Source organism: Python bivittatus, unplaced genomic scaffold (assembly GCF_059951505.1).
Source record: "Python bivittatus isolate LINGU-HERP-01145 unplaced genomic scaffold, Pbiv_v1 ctg000960_np1212, whole genome shotgun sequence".
NCBI lineage: Eukaryota > Metazoa > Chordata > Lepidosauria > Squamata > Pythonidae > Python > Python bivittatus.
The window spans coordinates 11,647,648-11,668,401 of NW_028277124.1; the positions used below are offsets into that span (position 1 = coordinate 11,647,648).

Here is a 20,754-nt window from a genome sequence, read left to right on the forward strand (position 1 = left end):
CTGCCTGGGTGTCCAGCCATTCCTGGGGCCAATACCATCAACTCATCTTGAAGTGGATTTTGGACCGCCACCTGGTTGTTCATATTGGTTTCCACCACTTAAGGCTGTTCCAGACAAATATAGACCTGGACATTTTTGGGTTTTGAAGCTGCTGAATTCCAGTGACACATCTATGATATTACAAAAGTACGTAAACTATACTGAAGCAAAATAGTTGTTCATATATTCACATGAATGAAAAATAAACACGATAAAAGATTATTTCCCAGTGTTCCCCTCAAAATTCTGGAAGCTATCTTTTAATCCATAAAGTGCCACCAAGTACAGTAACAGAGAAGCCCCCTGCCAGATCATATCTGATTTCCAGTCATGGCCAGCCAGATGCTTCTAAAGCATAGCGGAAAGAAGAAGAAAATGCGTTCCCTGCAATCAGCCCACCACCACGGTGGCATCACTCTGAATGGTAATGATCGAAGCAAGAGGGAGGAGGGGAATCTCAAGTTACTTTCATTTCTACTTACTGGGCCAAACGAGTTTTGTTTGCTTTTGCAGTGGCAGATGATGGCTTCTTCTCTAATTTCCGGCGATTTTTAGGAAGAGCTGGGGCTGGATTCTGACTTTTGGATGCGGCTCGGGTTGTTGGCTTGTTTGGCTGCTTCCTGAAAAAAAATAGCACAAACACTGAAGTAGGGCCTCTTCTAGGATCAGTTAAGATGACCAATTAAAACCCTAATCCCAAGAATTGGAACTCAGGAGAGTCTGTAGTTAGATGGATGTTGTTGGATTGGGCACCGGATTTTTCTTGTTTGTTGTTTGTTTGTTTGCTTGTTGTGTTTTCATTACTGCTGTTAGCTGCCCAGAATTGCGTCTCACAAAATGGGCAGTCATATGAAGTCCGCTGGCTAATAATAAATTTATTAGCTTGCTAATAAAATTCAAATAAAATAAATTTAAATAAAATAAAAAAGCTATGCTAAACGTTCCCACACTCTTACTTATCAAACCTCTGATCTCAATAGGAGAGAGAGAGGGAGGTTGACACTGTAAAGCGCAAAGAACACAGGGGAGGATGGGTAGGTGTGCTCACTTCTGGGTCTCTTGGGTGCTAAACAAAACAGTAACGTGGTGCTTTTAGGTAGACATTTTTGGTAGACAACATTTTACATTGACCATTCAGAACGAAATGAACCCCTCTTATTTTACGTCTAGCTCAAGGATACTGAGGAGGTTTCTGAAGTGGAGTGTCAATTACCTAAGACATCACATCTATCATCGGAATGTGACTAAAAAGCAGCAGGACAACTGGTAGTTTGGTGTCATGAATGGCAAACAAGCAAGCACGCCTCATGATGGCTGGTAATGAGCCTCCTCGTGTACAGTAAATACATGAAGCTGATGTAGCCCCATATTGTCCTATTCTAAGTTTTTCCTGATTCCAAAAGTTCTTCTGGATTGTTTCCTATCTGGTTTCCAGACTGACTTTGGAGCTAAGATTTTAGTGGCTCTTGAGGATGATTTCTGTTGATAGTGGAGAGGGAAGTATAATATATGGGGCATCATTGGGTAGTAGCTTCAGTCCTTATGAAATGCAGATTTTTAAGAAAGATGGGAGACCACAGCTCTGCTTACATGACACTAAGAATAGCCTTATTCTTGATGCTATTTAAAATCTACATGAAATTGCTGGATGAAGCAATAGAGTTAGATTTCTGCCTATGTGCTGGTGATGCCCAGTCCCCTTGTTAGTCTCTATCATCTGACTTTGTGTGACAGAAGTTCTGACTTGTGATCTGGATCACTTTTTGATCAGAGGAAACCAAAGAGATTTTAGTTTACTCTGCCTAAGTTGGAGACATACTGGCTGCATCACTGTATGACCTTTGATTCAATAGGCACCTGCCACACTTCCTTTATGCACCAAACTTGCAGGTTTGGGGGTGGTTCCAACCTTATTCCTGGATATTCACACGCCAGGATGTCCACAGGAAAGGGGTCGAAAAAGTCAAGATAACAACCATAACCATGCAATGAAAGCCCCACTCCCTTTTTTACATGTGACACATACAAAAAAGGCTGGGTCTTCAACTACGTGGTTGTGGCTGCCATTTTAACTATTTACCCCCTGCCACTCCATGGACATCCCTGTTCACATGGTAACTGTAGCTAGAAATGTTTCATTATCAGCTGGGAACTTCATTGGATTTGAGACAAACACCCCAATGATTGCACAAAAAACCAGCCTTAAGTTTTTTTCTGCTTAATCCCCACAACAGCCCTCCACATACTACTGGCAAGTCCCTTTGAAACATTTGCCAAGCCTTGGCAGAGCTGGCATTACCTTTCTGCTTCTAATCTTGATGCTGACCTAGTCGTGGCTCCTGAATGCATGTCATCTCCATCTGTTTCACCACCGTTTCCTCCACTGTCCCCTTTCTCCTTGCCTTCATCCTGGCCCTTGACTTCTTCTTCAGAGGCTGGTCCTAGCTTCTGACGTTTTTTAGATGGCTCAAGTGTGTTTGTTCCTGCAAAATGTCATTCACAGTATCAAAGATCCACTCATGCCTCTGAAAAAGACAGCTGTTTTTTAAATTTTAAGAAAGGGTATTCTACATGGATCTTGTAAATGGAAAAAGTAATTTTCCGTTCCTTTATGTTTTAATTCATTTTTGTTTAAATCTCTCCAAACACATTTGTGATAGTTTACTTTTTTCTTTCACAGACAAAATTCATAGAAAACTCAAGCGGATTTAGGGAAGCAGCTGGGATGTACCAATCTTGACATGAAATTACAGTGATTTGCACATTTTCCCATAATATTTACTTTAGCTATAACCCAATGATTTTCCTCCCAATGAATAAAGCTGATCTCTTTACAAGTTAATAGACATCTTAAACAATGAAAAGTTAAGAGAAGCAGAGGAGGTTCTCTGTCTACCTGTTTCCTCTGATGAAATACGAGGCCGTTTCGGTTTCCTTCCTCTTAACCGCACAACCACCTCTGTCTTCTCTTTTTCAGCTTCCTAACAATTGGAAGTAAAAAAAGCAGTTCCACAAAGGCCTTATAATTCTGTAAATATATTTAGAATTAGGTTGGAAAACAACATGAATTAAAAATTCTTCAACTTACATTGCGTCTATTATTCAATAAATCCTTTACTGTAAAAAGAAAAAAATAATTAAGAATGTACTTTTATCAAGATGTTAAAGTTGAACCAAAAAATGTTAAACTTAATTAACTAAAAGAAAGCCTCTCCTTGCATGCTGTTCCTCCTAAACTTACTACAATATACTAAAGGCAAATGTAAACTGTGGCAGAGATGACAGACAATGGTAAGATGGAATGACTTCATTCTCCTTGAAAATCAGAATTCTATATAATTTTATGAGGCTGGGTATTAATTTTAGGAGCTGGATATCAAATGAAAAGATTAATTGCTGGTGACTTTGCTCTCCAGCCACTGCTGGTAAATGTCAGGTCCTTCTGTAACAAGACTGTTTTCACCTATGGCTTAGTGATGGATGAACAAGCAGATCTGGCACATGGCTGAACAAGGGCGGGAATGCTGTCCTCTTGGAAATGTGCCTTCTTGGGTTTTGAAACCTGTAGCATTCTAGAAAGGGTGGGTGGGAGTCAATTATCTTTCAGTATTTTTTTTACTGAGGTTTTTTGTTTTATGGAAGATCAGTGTTTCATTTATTTTATTACTGAATTCTGTGTACTGTTTTATTTACTACTACACACCACCATGAGTTATGCTATCTGGTAGTTCAGAAATCCAAACAATCAATTGGGGTTACTGTTTCTAATAGTGCCAATCTTTGAGCATTCCTGGGGCAGTATGGAAGGGAGCCATGCCACCAGGTTCCCTTGCTATGCCCTGCTCACAAAAATCAACAGATTAGGCCCACGGAAACCACAGAATTACACAACAAATTTTACTAAGCTTGGGAGGGGATTTCACATGTATTAGAACCACCATGGATCTCCGGACAAGAAAACTTTGTAAACATTACAGCCAAATTGTTGGAGTAGCAAGTCTTTAAAGAAAAAAAAGGCAGATGCATTTTATCCCATCTATTTTTCATGCTAAACAGATGTTGGAATCATTACCTTTTGGTATAATCATTGGCCTACTGCTGGTGCCTGAAGACTGCAGTACCTAATTAAGAAAAACAGCCATATTTTCATTAGAAAAATTAAACATATTTAATGTATTCAAATGTTCCTTTCAGGCATTTCTTTGTATTTGAACAAACTCATGCTATCCTGTCCTGTCCTCTCAGAAGTTATTTAAACACTGAGGAAGTAGCCCAACTACTGCAATTAATGCAAACCCAAAGTAACACAATATGCAATATCTTTTACAATTGAGCCATTTCATGCATGAACAAAGCTGGGTTTTTCAAAGAAACTTCTCCATAGCTGATCATGGTTCTACAATGGGTTTATCGGTGCCATACACACACAAACATACAATCTTTTAAATACATTTTTGTCATGGCTTGCATTTTTAGAATATACTGTAAAACATTTTTTGTACACAGAATGGGTCATCAATCAGAATATTAAAAACTGCAATCAGTTTTGACACTTTCTTGATAGTTTTATATGTGAAACAAAATACAGTACAGTACAGCATGGAGACAAAGATTAAGAGCCAGGAAGCCGGCAGATTACACTGCATCTGAACTACAGCCTCACGATTCGGCTTTCAGCAGCCGTATCCATCTATCCTGAATAGGGATAACCCTGATCCTGATGTACAAGGCAAGTATAGAGATTGCTTGGAAGTATAAATATAAAATTGTTAAAGTTTTTGAAACATATTACACAAATGCAGCTGATATAAATTATGTATAACATGAGTTATAACTACCCAACTGGGAAAAAACACTGACATGGCCCTTAATTTTAGTTTGTTCTTGACAGCATGCTCATTATTTGATGAGATGCATATGTGGATAGGTTTCAGAGCACCAAGTAGAGAACTTCCATATTAATTCTGACAAAAAAGCTTTTCAGTGGAGTCAGTTACCAATCAGTAATAATAAATAGTACAAAGAAATGTATGAGCTAATTTATATATGCTTTAAAAAAAATTAATACAACATCTTTATTAGGTTTACCAGCCTTTGTTTGTTCTATGTTAAAATATTAAAAAAATCATCTGCATGAAAATAGTTTAGAATTAGCTATGTTATTTCAAGATAATTAATCTGCATGAATGATAGACTGGTACAAAAATAGGAGTTGTCCAAAACATTTCTATTTAAGGAATTCAGAGTGTGAAACCTTGTGAAACTCTCACTCTGAATGTGGAACTGGCACTTCAAAAATCAAATGGGCTGTTCTGAGCACTCTGAAATTTTTTTCTGAATTCAAAATAGCTGTTTTGAGCTTGAAATATTTCCCAAATACTCAAAACAACCTGCTTCACATTCAGAATAAAAGGTTCTCCAGTTTTGTGCTTGAAGGTTCAAAAGGAAATATTTTTCATACTTCTGGAAAAAAAAAGAGCGTAATTTTATTTTATTTATTTATACACCGTTTATCTACTTAAAGGCCTACGTAGCATAGGGCCTGGTTACTTGAGGGACCACCTGTCTCCCATAGCATCTGTCCAGCCAGTTGGATCTGGCAGGGTTGGCGTGCTCTGGGTTCCCTCAATTCTACAATGCCATCTATCGAGACCCTGGAAGCACATCTTCTATGTAGCAGCACCTGCCCTCTGGAATGAGGTTTCCCCTGAGATCCGGATGGCCTCCACTTTGCTGCTGTGAAGATCTGGCTCTTCGCTCAGGCCTTTGGCAAGGGAGAGTGAGACCTCTCGCTTCATTCCATCCAGTCTGTCACTTTTGCCATCTTTCATCTTTTTTCCCCCTTCTACAGGTAGTCCTTGGGTTACGACCATTCATTCAGCGACTGTTCAAAGTTACGATGGCGTTGGAAAAGGAGATTTACAACCGGTCCTCGAAGTTCCGACCATTGCAGCACCCCCATGGTCATGTGATTGTAATTCAGGCACTTGGCAACCAGCTTGCACTTACGACTGGTTGCAGTGTCCCACGGTCACATGATCACTATTTGCAACCTTCCCTGCCAGCTTGCCACAAGCAAAATCAAGAGGGAAGCTGGCAGGGAAGGTTGCAAGTCACTCCTATAAGTCGTTTCTGCTGTTTTTTCTCCTGAGGAGCCCTGCTACGGAGTATCAGATCCTGGGGATTCAATAAATCATTTACCCTTGTGCTGCCCTCATCTGCACCTACCCCTTGATCTACCTCTTCCCTGCTGGGTTTCAGGAATGCAAGTTGGACCTGATTTTTCCATCTAGCCCAGGAGAAAGGCATGCTTTGAATGCCGATGTGCATTAGGGGACATATGACTTTTTCTTTTAATGATACCATTGAGATTTTTATTATTTGGGGGTCAATTCATTTATATTGATGATTTTTTAAATGATGTTTCTGATTGTTAGCTACTTAGAGCTTTCAGGAATGAGCAGCATTCAAATATAGTAAATAAATAAACTGTGCAGGCCACTGCACAAGAGAAAACAAATGTAAAGCTTAGAGGTTGAAGGAATAATCTTTTATTTATTTTAAAAAACAATTATATAGCTGCTCACCTAATGTATTATAACCTTGGACAGCTTACAAATAAGAATAATAAAAATAAAAAGCATACAAACCAGCACAAAAACTCCCAGTGCCTCCAAAAGCAACACACCCCTCACATCCAACAAGCAACCTTCTTGGGCTCCAGCCACACTACCCCAGGACTTCTGGGAAAAGTCAGATCTTCAAGGCTTTTCAGAAGGCCAGGAGGGTAGGGACCTGCCAGATCTCAGAGGAAGGGTGTTCCAAAGGGCAGGGGCCACTATTGATATTAGATTGACTGTAATCATCTTCTAGCTCCCACCAATGTTTTTTTTACCAAACAAACAATATACAAATAAGTTCCACAGAAAGACAATACTCCCACAACCTCGGCATGCAACTGAAACACCCCAGCCAAATGCTTACATTCCTCATGACTGTGTCCACTGCTGAATCTTCACCTGGAAGGAAAGAATAAATCCCCTGAGTTCAATGAAACACTCAAGTCTATTTTTTAGGAAGGGATGTCATCATACTTACTCTGCACTGCTACTATTTCAACAGGATATTTACGAGGTCTTCCTCTTTTTCGTTTAACTATTGCTTGCTGCTGTACCTAAACAAGCCAAAAGAGTATTATTTGTTATTAAGCCACTTCAAGATACCCTCTAAAGCAAATATAGAAAGGATGAAGAGGTTTGAGAAACATTAAAGAGCTAACAGAGTTATTGTGATCTAAGCTTTTTTCAGGTTAGCATCACTGAAAACTTATATGTCTATTTGGTGGCACATAAAAAGGTGGTTGTTAGTCTCTAGGGTATGTAAAATATTTCATGATTTTTCAAAAAATGCCCTGTTTTGAGTAAGAAATTGAAGTCTTTAGCATGAAACAGGCTATCCTGAGTATTTTGGAAGTGGCTTGAGTTAAAAAGAGAAGTGTTCCAAGTTTAAAACACTTTGTTTTGAGTTTGACATGCTTCACATCTACTCAAAAAGGCCAATTTTTTACAGTAGAAGGAATTTTTTTTCTTTTTTTTCCCTCCTTCAGATTCAGTTAGGGACTAAGCTGTTAAGGATTTTGATCTAAGAATCATCTGCAACATAGCTATTATCTTGATTACCAAGAAAAGCACTACTGAATTGTTTGTTGGTCTGGGTTTTTTTGTCTTTTTTGCCATTTTGTATTATTGTTACAGTTGGGCAAAACATGCTGATCATCTGAACCACACACAAGCAACTTTCAAATGAGTGACTGACACTGACCAGATTGCTTGCCTCAACAGGATTCAAACTGGATTCCAGACCTGAAGTGTTAGAAATATCCCCTCTGCCAATAATTTCATCTGCAGGAAAGAAATTCAAGAAACCCAACTTATATTAAATGCTTACATAATCATTTTTAGCAACAGCGTAATCTGTTGACTTCCTCTGAACGGCACAAGCCTGGCTTCCACTTGCTGCACACCCCATCATTTTTACTTCTATGACAACCTAGATAAACTTCAGGGAATAACTTGTCTTATATTTTGCTGTATCATGGATCTAAAATCCACATTTATATGGCAATTTATAATGCTAAAAATTAACCAGGAACTGAATGTCCAAAGTATAGAAATAAGCACTTTGCTTCCACAGGACAGAAATGTCAGATAATAGAGAACCACCTACCTGGGGGATGTAGCTCCCCTTGTTCAACACATGTCTCGAGTTCCGACACGGAACGGCTTCCAATGTGTCCACTTGAAAGGGAGCAGGAAGCAGCTCCTCCATCCTAGGAGGCCTCCTCCTTAGAAATGGCCGTATGTACAACTAACGCCACACGCACAGCAACGTCATCACAAAAATGCTGTGATTGTATACTTGTCTCCCAAAATCTGATGCAAGTCACAGCATTTGCATGATGATATAATCACACCCCTTGCCCCTCTGCAGGCCCCTCTGAGTAATAGCTAAACGTTAATGGGTTCTCCTGTGGCATGTCACTTCTGAATCATCTTTCTAAGCAGTGTCTTTAGATACCATGCCCAGATCACTAGATAGGGAGTGTTGAAACACCCCTAATATAAATATTACAATTCCACTGTTGAGGTTACATAGCCAGTTCCTGGCTGGCTGGCAGAAAAGGAACACTTTACACCTTTTGAATAACTTGTACAGGAGGCCTCCCAAACTGAAATTTCAGATTTTCTGGAATAACTTTTAAGACAAGGCATTGTATCATATCGTATCGTATCATATCATTTCTTGATCTTCATCATCATCATCATCATCATCATCATCATCATCATCATCATCATCTCAAAACGGGAAATGTCTGTAAAGAAATTCTCACTCATTTAATGGGTCATGCACATAATAGTTACTCGTGGGCTGTTGTCTTTTGTGGAAAACTCAAAAGCACCACATTCGGTATCACCTTTTTCTTTTACAGCTTCTGAGGAATGTTTCTGAGGCACAGCATGACATTCAGGCATTTCTTTTGAGTTGCTGGCAGTTTCTTTCTAAACAATTATAAATAAACAAACTGCTGATTAAAGAGGACAATCTCCTTTGAAAACTGCTAAAATAGTCTCTCAATTTACTCTCTGCATCACCATGCAAGAAATCATTCTGTTTGCTCAGGAAGATTATCGAGACAAGGACTACAACTCTGGTACATGCTCATGAATCAAGGTTGGCAGCAGGATGGCAGCTTTCCAGCATCTTCTTCTGGGAATGCTAGATCCCCCCTGTCACTCACAAAGGACACAGTGACATTTTGTAACTGGCAATGTTTGACATGGCTCCTATTTCCAAATCACCATTTAAATAACTTGCTGCGGGTACACTGACCCAGCCCTTGGAAACTGGAGGAAAAACTAGTATCTCTGATTTTGTGTTGCAACGGCTACAGCACCTGTCCCATTAAATTCATTTCCCCAGTTACTCAGAACTTGGCTGGACTTTAAATTATTTCTTCTTCCACACTGTAATGTACATTCTAACATAACTGGAATCAACAGGATCACACATCAGTAGGAAAATCCTCTAGAATCATCATATACCTATATGATATCTATAGGTATATAGATTTCATAGCACTGTGTGTGAAGGGAATGAGAAAATAAATTATGGTTTATGGCAATTAAATTTGTTGGAAACTATGGTAAATCAATGGCTTTCTCACTGTATCTTATGGTAAGTAAGGACTCTGTGGTTTTATGCATCTCACACCCTTCAGCTTCTAGACATTTCATTGAAGTCTAATGTAATAGCAGCTTAAAAAGGAGGTACAAGGAAACAAAAGAAATCAGGAAGCGAACTGGCTCCAAAAGCCATTATTGCTTGCTTACAAGATTAACTGTTTCGTTCAACAAATTCTGATTTGGGCTTGATACACACAACTGATAATGGTTACAAACCTGAAAACTAAGAAAAAATGCAGGTTTCAGAAATTGTTTCTTAGAGGACAAGTTCTATAAATTAGAGCAAGCCAGGTCCTGTTTCAACATCACTTGACATGGGTTACCAAGTTACCTTCTTTTCAGACCAAAGCAATTCTGGCTGCTTTTGGCTACAATAAATAAAGTGTCCTCTCTCTGTCCCTCCTCAATTTCAGACCTTCTGCACACCACCATCTAGGGGCATGCTAGCTAGTGATGGCTTTGTAAACTAGTAATTGTAAATACAAGGGTATATTAGACCTTGTGAGTGAGCATGAGTGCAGTTGAAATGGAATAATTAGACTCTTCTGTTTTTATTTATAAATAATAACTTATATTCCAATCAGGGATATACAATAAAATCTAGAAATGATACTGGATATAAAAAGGAAAATTATTTGCCATTAGCGGTCATTATATGTCCATAATACATACAGTGGGGCAAAGAAGTATTTAGTCAGCCACCAATTGTGCAAGTTCTCCCACTTAAAAAGATGAGAGAGGCCTGTAATTTTCATCATAGGTATACCTCAACTATGAGAGACAAAATGGGGAAAAAAATCCAGAAAATCACATTGTCTGATTTTTAAAGAATTTATTTGCAAATCATGGTGGAAAATAAGTATTTGGTCAATATCAAAAGTTCATCTCAATACTTTGTTATATATCCTTTGTTGGCAATGACAGAGGTCAAACGTTTTCTGTAAGTCTTCACAAGGTTTTCACACACTGTTGCTGGTATTGTGGCCCATTCCTCCATGCAGATCTCCTCTAGAGCAGTGATGTTTTGGGGCTGTCGCTGGGCAACACGGACTTTCAACTCCCTCCAAAGGTTTTCCATGGGGTTGAGATCTGGAGACTGGCTAGGCCACTCCAGGACCTTGAAATGCTTCTTACGAAGCCACTCCTTCGTTGCCCGGGCGGTGTGTTTGGGATCATTGTCATGCTGAAAGACCCAGCCACGTTTCATCTTCAATGCCCTTGCTGATGGAAGGAGGTGTTCACTCAAAATCTCACGATACATGGCCCCATTCATTCTTTCCTTTACACGGATCAGTCGTCCTGGTCCCTTTGCAGAAAAACAGCCCCAAAGCATGATGTTTCCACCTCCATGCTTCACAGTAGGTATGGTGTTCTTTGGATGCAACTCAGCATTCTCTCTCCTCCAAACACGACAAGTTGAGTTTAGACCAAAACGTTCTACTTTGGTTTCATCTGACCATATGACATTCTCCCAATCCTCTTCTGGATCATCCAAATGCTCTCTAGCAAACTTCAGATGGACCCGGACATGTACTGGCTTAAGCAGGGGGACACATCTGGCACTGCAGGATTTGAGTCCCTGGCGGCATAGTGTGTTACTGATGGTAGCCTTTGTTACTTTGGTCCCAGCTCTCTGCAGGTCATTCACTAGGTCCCCCCATGTGGTTCTGGGATTTTTGCTCACCATTCTTGTGATCATTTTGACCCCACGGGGTGAGATCTTGCGTGGAGCCCCAGCTCGAGGGAGATTATCAGTGGTCTTGTATGTCTTCCATTTTCTAATTATTGCTCCCACAGTTGATTTCTTCACACCAAGCTGCTTGCCTATTGCAGATTCAGTCTTCCCAGCCTGGTGCAGGTCTACCATTTTGTTTCTTGTGTCCTTCGACAGCTCTTTGGTCTTGGCCATAGTGGAGTTTGGAGCGTGACTGTTTGAGGTTGTGGACAGGTGTCTTTTATACTGATAACAAGGTCAAACAGGTGCCATTACTACAGGTAACGAGTGGAGGACAGAGGAGCCTCTTAAAGAAGTAGTTACAGGTCTGTGAGAGCCAGACATCTTGCTTGTTTGTAGGTGACCAAATACTTATTTTCCACCATGATTTGCAAATAAATTCTTTACAAATCAGACAATGTGATTTTCTGGATTTTTTTTCTCATTTTGTCTCTCATAGTTGAGGTATACCTATGATGAAAATTACAGGCCTCTCTCATCTTTTTAAGTGGGAGAACTTGCACAATTGGTGGCTGACTAAATACTTTTTTGCCCCACTGTATCTCTTCTAAGGTATTTTAATGAATCACAGAGTTTAAAAATACCTCGTTAATTTCTTGTTTGGCCTCCTCTTCTAGAACCTGACATCGTGGATCACTACCTGCAAAATGACATTGTTTTCTTGAAATGGTTTCCAAAAGCATAGTTGAAAGAGGGATGAAAAATTGTATGCAGCAGTTTCTCAATCAAGCAAGGCCATGGTTTGAACTACCTGATTTACCCTCTTCAACAGCACGATGCCTGGTTGCTTCTAGCATGAAGCTCTCTTCCTTCTGTTCAGGTCCTTCTACCTGCAACCGAAGAAGGAGAGGAGAAATGAGGACAAGGACCGCCTTGCTGGATTGGCCAGCTTTCTTTTTCTGGACAACAGCCTCCCAGGTAGGCCAGGGAGGAATCCAAGCAGGACAAAGTAACAGCTCTTTACATGCTTTAACATGTTGCTTTTCAACCAGGAGATTTCATCAAGTATTATGCTTCTGACAGAGTGTTCTTATAGGAATGTTCTTAAAACAGTACTGAGTTATCCAGATGAATTTGATTTTCATCTACCAATTTTCAGAAAATGAGGATTTTTAAAAAAACTTTCCTTCCAATGAAGACAAAGGAATACCAATCATTAAAACAAGCAGACTCTCCCCACCCCGAAACCCCAGTGCATACCTCTAATAATTCTTCTTTAGGAACCTGATCTTCTGCCACTTCTATTATGACTGAAGTATGTACACTTCCAAGGGCTAAAATACAAAAACAGAAGTATAGAATTGTTAATCAGAATCTAGCGTTGACAGGGCATGTCGAGTGCCTGAAAACATGCTACCCACACATCCAGTGAGGCATGGACAGATCATCTTTCCATCCCTGAAGGTAGTATCAGTTGCTGGATTTTGGTGGAGGGAGATGGGTGGATGCTTGTTATTTAGTCCTTTCATCCCCATCAACTGTGCTTCCACATGCTAATTTCCCATGATCAGTTAGAGCAGGTACCCTGTTGCTCATGAGCTCAGCAGATTTTCACAGAAAGTTGACAGTCAACTGCTGGGTATTGCGGAGGGACTGACACCACAGAGGGGGGTGGATTGCTCAGCCTTGTTGCAATTCTGAAACTATGTGAGACCAAGTTGAAGAGAATATTGGTTTGGCCCAAGATCATCTGACAGGTTCAGGATCTGAATAACTTCCCAATTTACAGTTCCATTTCCTAGACTCAACTTCTATTATCTCAAGGGATGCATTCTAAAAATGGGAAAAGTTAAGGAATTGTTATTTTTGCTAATTTTAATGACTGAAACACAAGGCACCTGGTTCTCCTCTTAATGCTTTCTAAACTAAGAAAGGAATAGGAGAAAAATTTGGTTCCATCCACTCTAGGGAATGACTCTCAGGGCTAGAAAAAGGTATTAGAAATTCACATGCAGCATTTGAGCGACACAAACTGCACTCCCATCCCAGATACTACATAATCTCAATCACTCAAATGAACTGCATTTATCCTTATAGAGGGCTTTCGCACAGGGAGTGGTATAAACAGTTAGCTTTTGCTTGATTTCAGATACGGGAGACATCTGTACACTTGTTCATTACATGCTGTTTGTGGCGGTTCTCTTCCAGCCTAACAACTGTGGATAATGAGACCAGGGTAAAAACAAGCCCAAACCCATAGATTCATGAAATTCTTTTACCGTACTGTATTTACCAAACATGGATATGTGAAATTGCAGATAATTATGGTCATTAACCAAGAACGCATCTTGGTATCAAGAAATAAATACTTAAATCCCTTCAAATTTGCCCCAGATGCAGAGGAACTAAAAGCCACAACACTTTGCAGCAGCCGTGGATGAAAGCAGCATGAACAAAAATATTTTTTGCTTCACCTGTCCTGGAGGAAACTCCTCTAAAGCACAGTTCAAGATACACTCTAGCCACATTTTGTTATTTTCCTAGTTTGTGGAAAACCCCTTTTTATACAAAGGACAGAAAGCTTCTCTCTATGTAATTTGTTGGAAAAAAATCTAACTGGATGGGAAGGAACAATGTCATATTCTCTATTTAATGAGCTCTTTTAAATACAGTATCCTGAGGCAATAATTACAATTTTCTTCTTCTCTCATCATTGTTTGTCAGAAAAGATAACAGACAGATCATGTCTAAGTGCAGCAGGAAGAGACATAGATTTTGGGATTAGGAGAGGACTTTAACTTGCCTCCCTCTTCTCCCACATTCTTGTCAACCAGAGTGACTCTGAACAAACCCAGAGAAAGCAAAGGAGAAAGAATTGGAAAGGTCCAATCCTGATACACTCCAGTTGCTCACTCCAAGGCAGAAAGAGGCCCGGGGGTAGAAAGGTCATGGTGAGCCACTGACAGGAAGCTTGTGGCTCCCAGTTGTTTAAAATTCCAATTTACTGGAACTTCCTATTGTAAACTTAGAATATTGCTAACTCCTGTTATTCAAACTACTCATTGTGAATGCTCATTTAAAATCATTTTAAGTGTGCACATGGTTTCTTTTATTATTACTACATTACGATACAAGGGAAATAATCTTTCAGTTTTAAAAATATATCATCAAGTACAGAGTTAGATCTTCGTTTGTTAAACAGCAACCGGGTGTTTACATTCCTTGCAATTTTGGACTATGAAGCTCTTGGTCTGCTGTGCAGAAGCATCTCTGACAGAAGACATGACTCTCTTTTAAACAACTTCCTTTTACTTAGGCTGAATTTTATCAAATGAAGAAGGGGCTTTCTAAAAATGTCTGTAGTGGGGAAAGTAATACAAATATAACACTTAATGTCATACTGTATAGAATAATTTAATACTGCCCAGATTTCCATGTAAGCATCTTATATGTGAAGTTGTACTTTAGCTATTCTTTATGAGAGTACAAGCAACAAGTATCCAGGAATCACTTATTTGAACTACAATTATGCCTACAACTACGCAAGGCAAACAGGAGAGTTCAGTATTTCTAGAAGAGATTTTTCGAAGTTTATTCCATGGAACCCTAGTGCTTTATTCACTAGAGTTTTGCCTCTTGGTCAGGGGTTCTGGGAACTTTTTTTTAACCAGCAGATTCCATAACCTGAAAAAGTTTGAAAACCCCTGTTCTGGAGTAGTAAGAACACCTGCAGGAAACTATGTCAGGCACTATGAGTGAAATTATGTATTTTTACTAGAGATCAATGAGAAGTCAACTTTCGCTTCTCTGTTTGATCCGTCACACATTTGCATATATTGCAGACATATAGATTTAAACACCTTAGACTGCCTTTCAGAACTACAATCACAGAATATGTGAGTAGGAAAAGACTGTAGAGCTCATCAGAATCCGTTACACCACTGCCAATAGGTGGCCATCCTGCCCCGGCTGAAACCTCCAGTGAGAGGGAGAACATCACTGTTCTCATGTGATGGTTCTACTGCTTAATGGGTCTTCCTTAATCCAGCTCAACTGAATTTTGGATTCTACCCTTACTGCTAGGAATGCAATGGAGGGATTAACTTTTGAGATGTCTTTTTAATACCCCAGACACTACAAAGTCATTGGATATACAGTCCTATGTTAAATGTAGATACTATAATTTCATTGATTGGGACACCAAATTATGACTTGTTACAACAATTACTGTCATTAAAACATGAATTTACTTTTAAGAACCTCTTCAGGCTGTTTCTCTTCACAGCGATGTTCCTTTTCTGGACTTGTACACGGCAGCTGCTATGAAGAAAAGGGAAAGAATTCTTTTTCAACACTAACAGTATCAAAGCCTATGGACACCTCTATTTGAAAGCAAGTATGTTGCTGAATAAAACTGCAGCAGAACAATAACAATAAAAACAATAATATACTTCCATCTTATCTCTAAAGCAGGGGCAGGAAGCACAGTGACCATGGGGAATGTGCTCTTGCTAACCCTCTTAACTCCTGTGGGAGTTTTCAAATCTTGAAAAAAAATCAATGTGGGAGAAAGCAAGAATGATAGACTCATCTTCCGGGTGATTTGCCTTATTGGCATTACTTATAAGTTTTTTTCCATTACAAAGGGAACAAGGAGCCTCCAGCAGGGTGAATGGAATTGAAATGAGAAGTGACTGTGACTATGCTGGACAGGAAGTATATTTCAATTAAAGAAATGAATTAGAAGCTGGAATACTTCAAAACAAAGTACGGCACCTTACATTCTTTTTATTTTCAAGCATCTGTATCACGGTCTACAGAGCTGCTGCTGGACTGCATCCTTTTTGGGCTATTTTCTATCTGTTGGCAAGCAACTAGCTATGAAGTCTATATTTCAAATATGGAGCACACAAATAGGCATGGGCTCCCCCCCACCTCAAGAATCTGCTTATACAGAATTTTATCACATTACAGCCCAGCTTAATTAATGTTTCTTGAATGGTCTCTTAATTTCAGACTTTCATTTTCTTCTAAATAAGTACAAAATACTTTAAACTAAGTGACAAATCAAATGACAAAGAATTAAACATGTCAAAACACCACAGTACCTCATCAGTTGTTGCCTCCATCCTTGCTTCCAGACTTTCAGTCTCAAATGTAAGTATCTCTTTATTGTCTAACAAAAACAGTTTAAACAATTATAAAAGAGTGGTTACAATCAGTTACAATCTTATGGTTATCTGGCAAAATTTCATCCTATACAGATGGCTTAATAAAACAAATTTTAGGAAGTTAAATTTTTCTGAAATTTTACTTGGAAACAGGATTAGGGGCTGTTGTTCCAGTATTTTCAATGAGAATACTATAGCTTGTTTAAATTTAATAATTTTAATATTTATTTATTAGTTATTTATTATTTTATTAAGCAAATTTATATAGTCATCCAACTCACCAAAAGCGACTCTGGGCAACAATCAGATAAAAAGACAAATATAAAAAAAAAATAAGAAACCGCATTAATAAATACCATAAAAATACAAACCATAGGGGAAGGGAGAATAAAAATGGCCACCCTTTTTTCAGCCATGGAGCATCTAAGCAGGTCTCTGGTTCTCTGGGACCCCCAGACTTGATCACATAACCAGGTCTTGGGGCCTTCCAGAATAGCAAAAGGGATGGCGCTAATCTAATCTTGGGAGGAAAGATATTCCATAAGGCAGGCACCACAGCAGAGAAGGCACGTCTCCTGGGACCCACCCAATGCAGATCCTTAGCCAATGGTACCTGCAACACGCCTTCTCTGTGATATCTGATGGGGTGGGCTGATGTAAGTAGGGAGAGGTGGTCCCTCAAATAGCCTGGTCCCATGCCATGAAACAATATTTAATAAATATTCAGAATGTTATAGGAAAGCTAAATTTATAATGGAGAAAAGTCACTACAACTTTCATCTAATTCTCCATTAGATTCTGAAATGTATTATGGCAGTGACAGGCAATACATCTGGTCCATTTACTTCAATTTTTGAAGTTCATTATGCATTTGCTTATACTTTAAATGCACATTACTATTAATAAAGTAATTTTATTATGTTATGAGATGGGCGGTGACTAAATTTGAAATATAAATAAATAAAATAAAATAAATTTTTGGAATGACAAATTAAGAATGATTTTTTACAAGCTGTATTATTCATAGCTATACATTTATAATAATACATTAGTTTTCTTAATTGTTAGAATGAATGAAGGTCCAAACTATCAACTAAACCACTTCCACCTGTATTATACAGGTGTGCAAAATGAACAGGTATGTTTGAATGGCCTGTGTCTGAACTGAAACGTATGTGTTTCAGGTAATCTGGTCCATGCCCGGAAGGAAACTGTTTAGGCAGAAGTGGCTTGGGATAGGAGGGAGAAGAATGGGAAGAATCCAAGGCAACAACAAGTGAAAGAAGGGAGACTTATCTGTTTATCCCTTCTCTCCCCACTGCAGCTCCCAGATCAGCATATCCCATCAGCCTCCCCGCCCTAATCTTCCCAGCCTCTTCCACTCCCTCCTCCTCTGCAGGTGCAGGTGGCGGCCATGGTCTAGAATGCCCTTCAGGCAATAAGAGAACATGCTTTGCTTGTATCCCACATACTGTACAGTGAAAGCAGCCATACACAACCCAGCCCCTATTAATTTGTTAGACTACAACTCCCATCACCCCCAGTCAACATGGTAATGCTTTGGAAATTATACTTGATTGGTCTAATTGTTCAGATATGGGAAAGAAGAAGTAACAATCAAGGCTATCTTTAGATATGGGATGATTGGACTATGTTTGCTTCAAACAATCCAAATTGGTACCTATGTGCGATGGACTGGAATGGTGGGAGGGGAGTAAAGAATGTGCTCTCATCTCCAAAGGAGCGAGGAAGAGATAAGCGGAGGAGACTGGCACCTCCCTAAGAAAATCCATCGGTGTGAACTGACTGAGCCTGGGAACTGGTTTTCATTCTGGGAAGATTCTTGTAAATGGGTTGTAGCTAATAAACCTTGCTGGATTGATTCTGTATGGTCTCCTGGAGTTCCTTGGGCTAGGCCCTGACACTATGTCCACAAATGCAGACCCACCTAAGTCATCCATGGCAAGAAATAAAGTTTCTTCCAAGGAGAATAATTTTTATTTTTTGCATTATCCATGACGTTATTTCAAGGTGGCTATCACAATTTATCATGACATCAAGATGGTTCATTTTTCTTTTTAAGCACCAATGATCTATAGAGCTTTTTGGCGATATAATTTGTAAAGTGGTCCATGAAGTCTGAAACAATATCTGACTCTTTTCAGGTTTTCTAGGCTACAGCCCTGACTATTTGCCAAGCCAGCTGTGGCTGACAAGAGATGTTCACAGAATGTCTTGAGCATTTATCCTAGCCTATAGAATGTGACAGTACAGCTGTCACAGGTTGAATGGCTCCTTATTTCATTAGATTTTGGTGTGCTCCTTTGTGGGGTGGGGGTGGGGAGGCTGAGAATCTTTGCTTGCAGAAAACAAAAATTCCAGTGTGAGCCCTTTGAGGTGGGCAACACCAGGAGGGATTCCAGGAATGCTATTTTATTGTTGTACGGTAGAACAACAGAATCTTGAAAAGCTGTTAAGATCAAGGCAGGGTCATTCTGAATTTCTTTCTCACACTTTCCTCATTCTTAAGACTAAGTCAACCTTTCCGAAATCCCCCCCTTAATTCATCATTCATTCTTTCCCCATTCCCAAGGCCAGGTCTATATTCTTTTACAATCGGGAAGAAGAGAAAAAGCTTTTTCTTCCCCTATGAATTTAATAATAGAATTACAGTCTGTGGACACTTTCACACTTCTTCTTTTTTTAAGGTGACAACAGAAAAGATGTACGGATGGCCAGAACTTCAGGTACAGGCTGGCCAAAAGAATAGGCTGGCCTTGCTTAGAGGATGCAAGGAGGATACCCAACAGCCCTGCCTGATTTGCCTAATCCATATTTTGTTTCTTCTGAGACCTGAACAACCCAGAGGTTCCAGGTTTTGGTTCTGCTGAATCAGTGTGGTTCCAAATAGCTTGGTAGAATATGATGATTGGAATATGATGATTGGTTCTAGGTTCAAAACAAAATTATATTTCTATTTCATTCACTTTTTAATAAATTTGACCAAAAGATAAATTGCAGCAGAATCATTTTAATCACAGCTAAAATCTAAATATATAAAACTTAGTTTTTTCCATTTTTCTATGTATCCATGATATCCCATTTCAATTTAATAAATTATCACATTATCACAAATGGATCAATTATTTCTACCTTGTTCTTCTTAATTTTAAGATCAGTTTAACTACCCATGTTTTGCCAAAGTTTTTTTTTCCCCCTAATTTTCTTACTGAATGAAATGGCTTGAGATGTTATAATCTATGAACAGAATCAATTTATTCACATTCTGCTCCTTTTCTGTCATTTTAAACAACATCTATTCTTTTTAACTGCTTAATATTCTATATAATGTTTGAGACAGGGACGTGTAAACATCTGGACAACACTTCCTACCATCAACAAGTTTATGTACTTTTTTTCCTCCTCACTTGCCTTCCTATGACCCTATTGATCTCCAGAAACACGGGTTAAATAAAAATAGGTTATTTTTCATTTTTTAAAGCTGTCAGGAAAGCCTCAGTTATGTAACAGCTTTGATTCACTGTACTCTCCATTTAACCATTTGAAACCACCACAGGCAAATCCTTTCATTTAAAATGGATATACTTTAAAATAAGGACAGTTATGGAAAACTACCACTGGCTTATTCCTCAGGGGAATGTGATTGCTCCCCACTCTCTGAGTGAGTGGAAGGGCTGGTACAGAGGAGACCTTTTCCGCTGTCAGCCTTACCTATGAAACTCCAAATTTTCCATGTTTTTCTGGAACCTATACTTTTACTCACCCAAATACAGACTTTTTAATTTTTCTAGCCATGTAGTATCTGCATTATTTCCTTCTGCTGTGATTGTAACTAGCCTTTTATTTTATTGCATTCATTTTATTACAAGCTGCTGTAGAAAATATGACCTGAATGGTGATATAGAAACATTTTCAATAAGCAGAAAACAGTGTTCATGTGAACCAAGGTGTTCACTGTTTTTAATATTCTTAAAGTGCTGAAACTTAATCCTGATTTCAGATGTTTCTCGTTTAACCTATTATAGTCTTCTTTCATAACATCATGAAACTTGAGATACTTTGTTAATTGATTCCAAACTCTATTAAAAATTCTAAAACTCAAATC

The 20,754-nt window shown here is 38.9% G+C and overlaps 1 protein-coding gene across 5 annotated transcripts in view; it reads right to left on the reverse strand.

Annotated features, from left to right (window-relative positions):
* The window catches only part of BOD1L1 (biorientation of chromosomes in cell division 1 like 1), a 49,700-nt gene that overhangs the window by 3,080 nt on the left and 25,866 nt on the right, over positions 1 to 20,754 (reverse strand). The window contains exons 11-24 of one of the 5 annotated variants that reach the window (XM_088131561.1): positions 16,566 to 16,633; positions 15,708 to 15,774; positions 12,718 to 12,791; positions 12,269 to 12,347; positions 12,102 to 12,157; positions 9,014 to 9,098; positions 7,861 to 7,940; positions 7,138 to 7,213; positions 7,024 to 7,058; positions 4,112 to 4,160; positions 3,128 to 3,156; positions 2,936 to 3,020; positions 2,339 to 2,522; positions 522 to 659 (exon numbers count right to left, since the gene is read on the reverse strand). In XM_088131561.1, coding sequence (XP_087987687.1) covers positions 522 to 659; positions 2,339 to 2,522; positions 2,936 to 3,020; positions 3,128 to 3,156; positions 4,112 to 4,160; positions 7,024 to 7,058; positions 7,138 to 7,213; positions 7,861 to 7,940; positions 9,014 to 9,098; positions 12,102 to 12,157; positions 12,269 to 12,347; positions 12,718 to 12,791; positions 15,708 to 15,774; positions 16,566 to 16,633 — 1,105 coding nt within the window. Of the gene's footprint in view, positions 1 to 521; positions 660 to 2,338; positions 2,523 to 2,935; positions 3,021 to 3,127; positions 3,157 to 4,111; positions 4,161 to 7,020; positions 7,059 to 7,137; positions 7,214 to 7,860; positions 7,941 to 8,960; positions 9,099 to 12,101; positions 12,158 to 12,268; positions 12,348 to 12,717; positions 12,792 to 15,707; positions 15,778 to 16,565; positions 16,634 to 20,754 lie in introns of those variants that run through there. The other 4 variants (XM_088131560.1, XR_015794249.1, XR_015794251.1 and 1 more) reach the window with 4 other exon arrangements.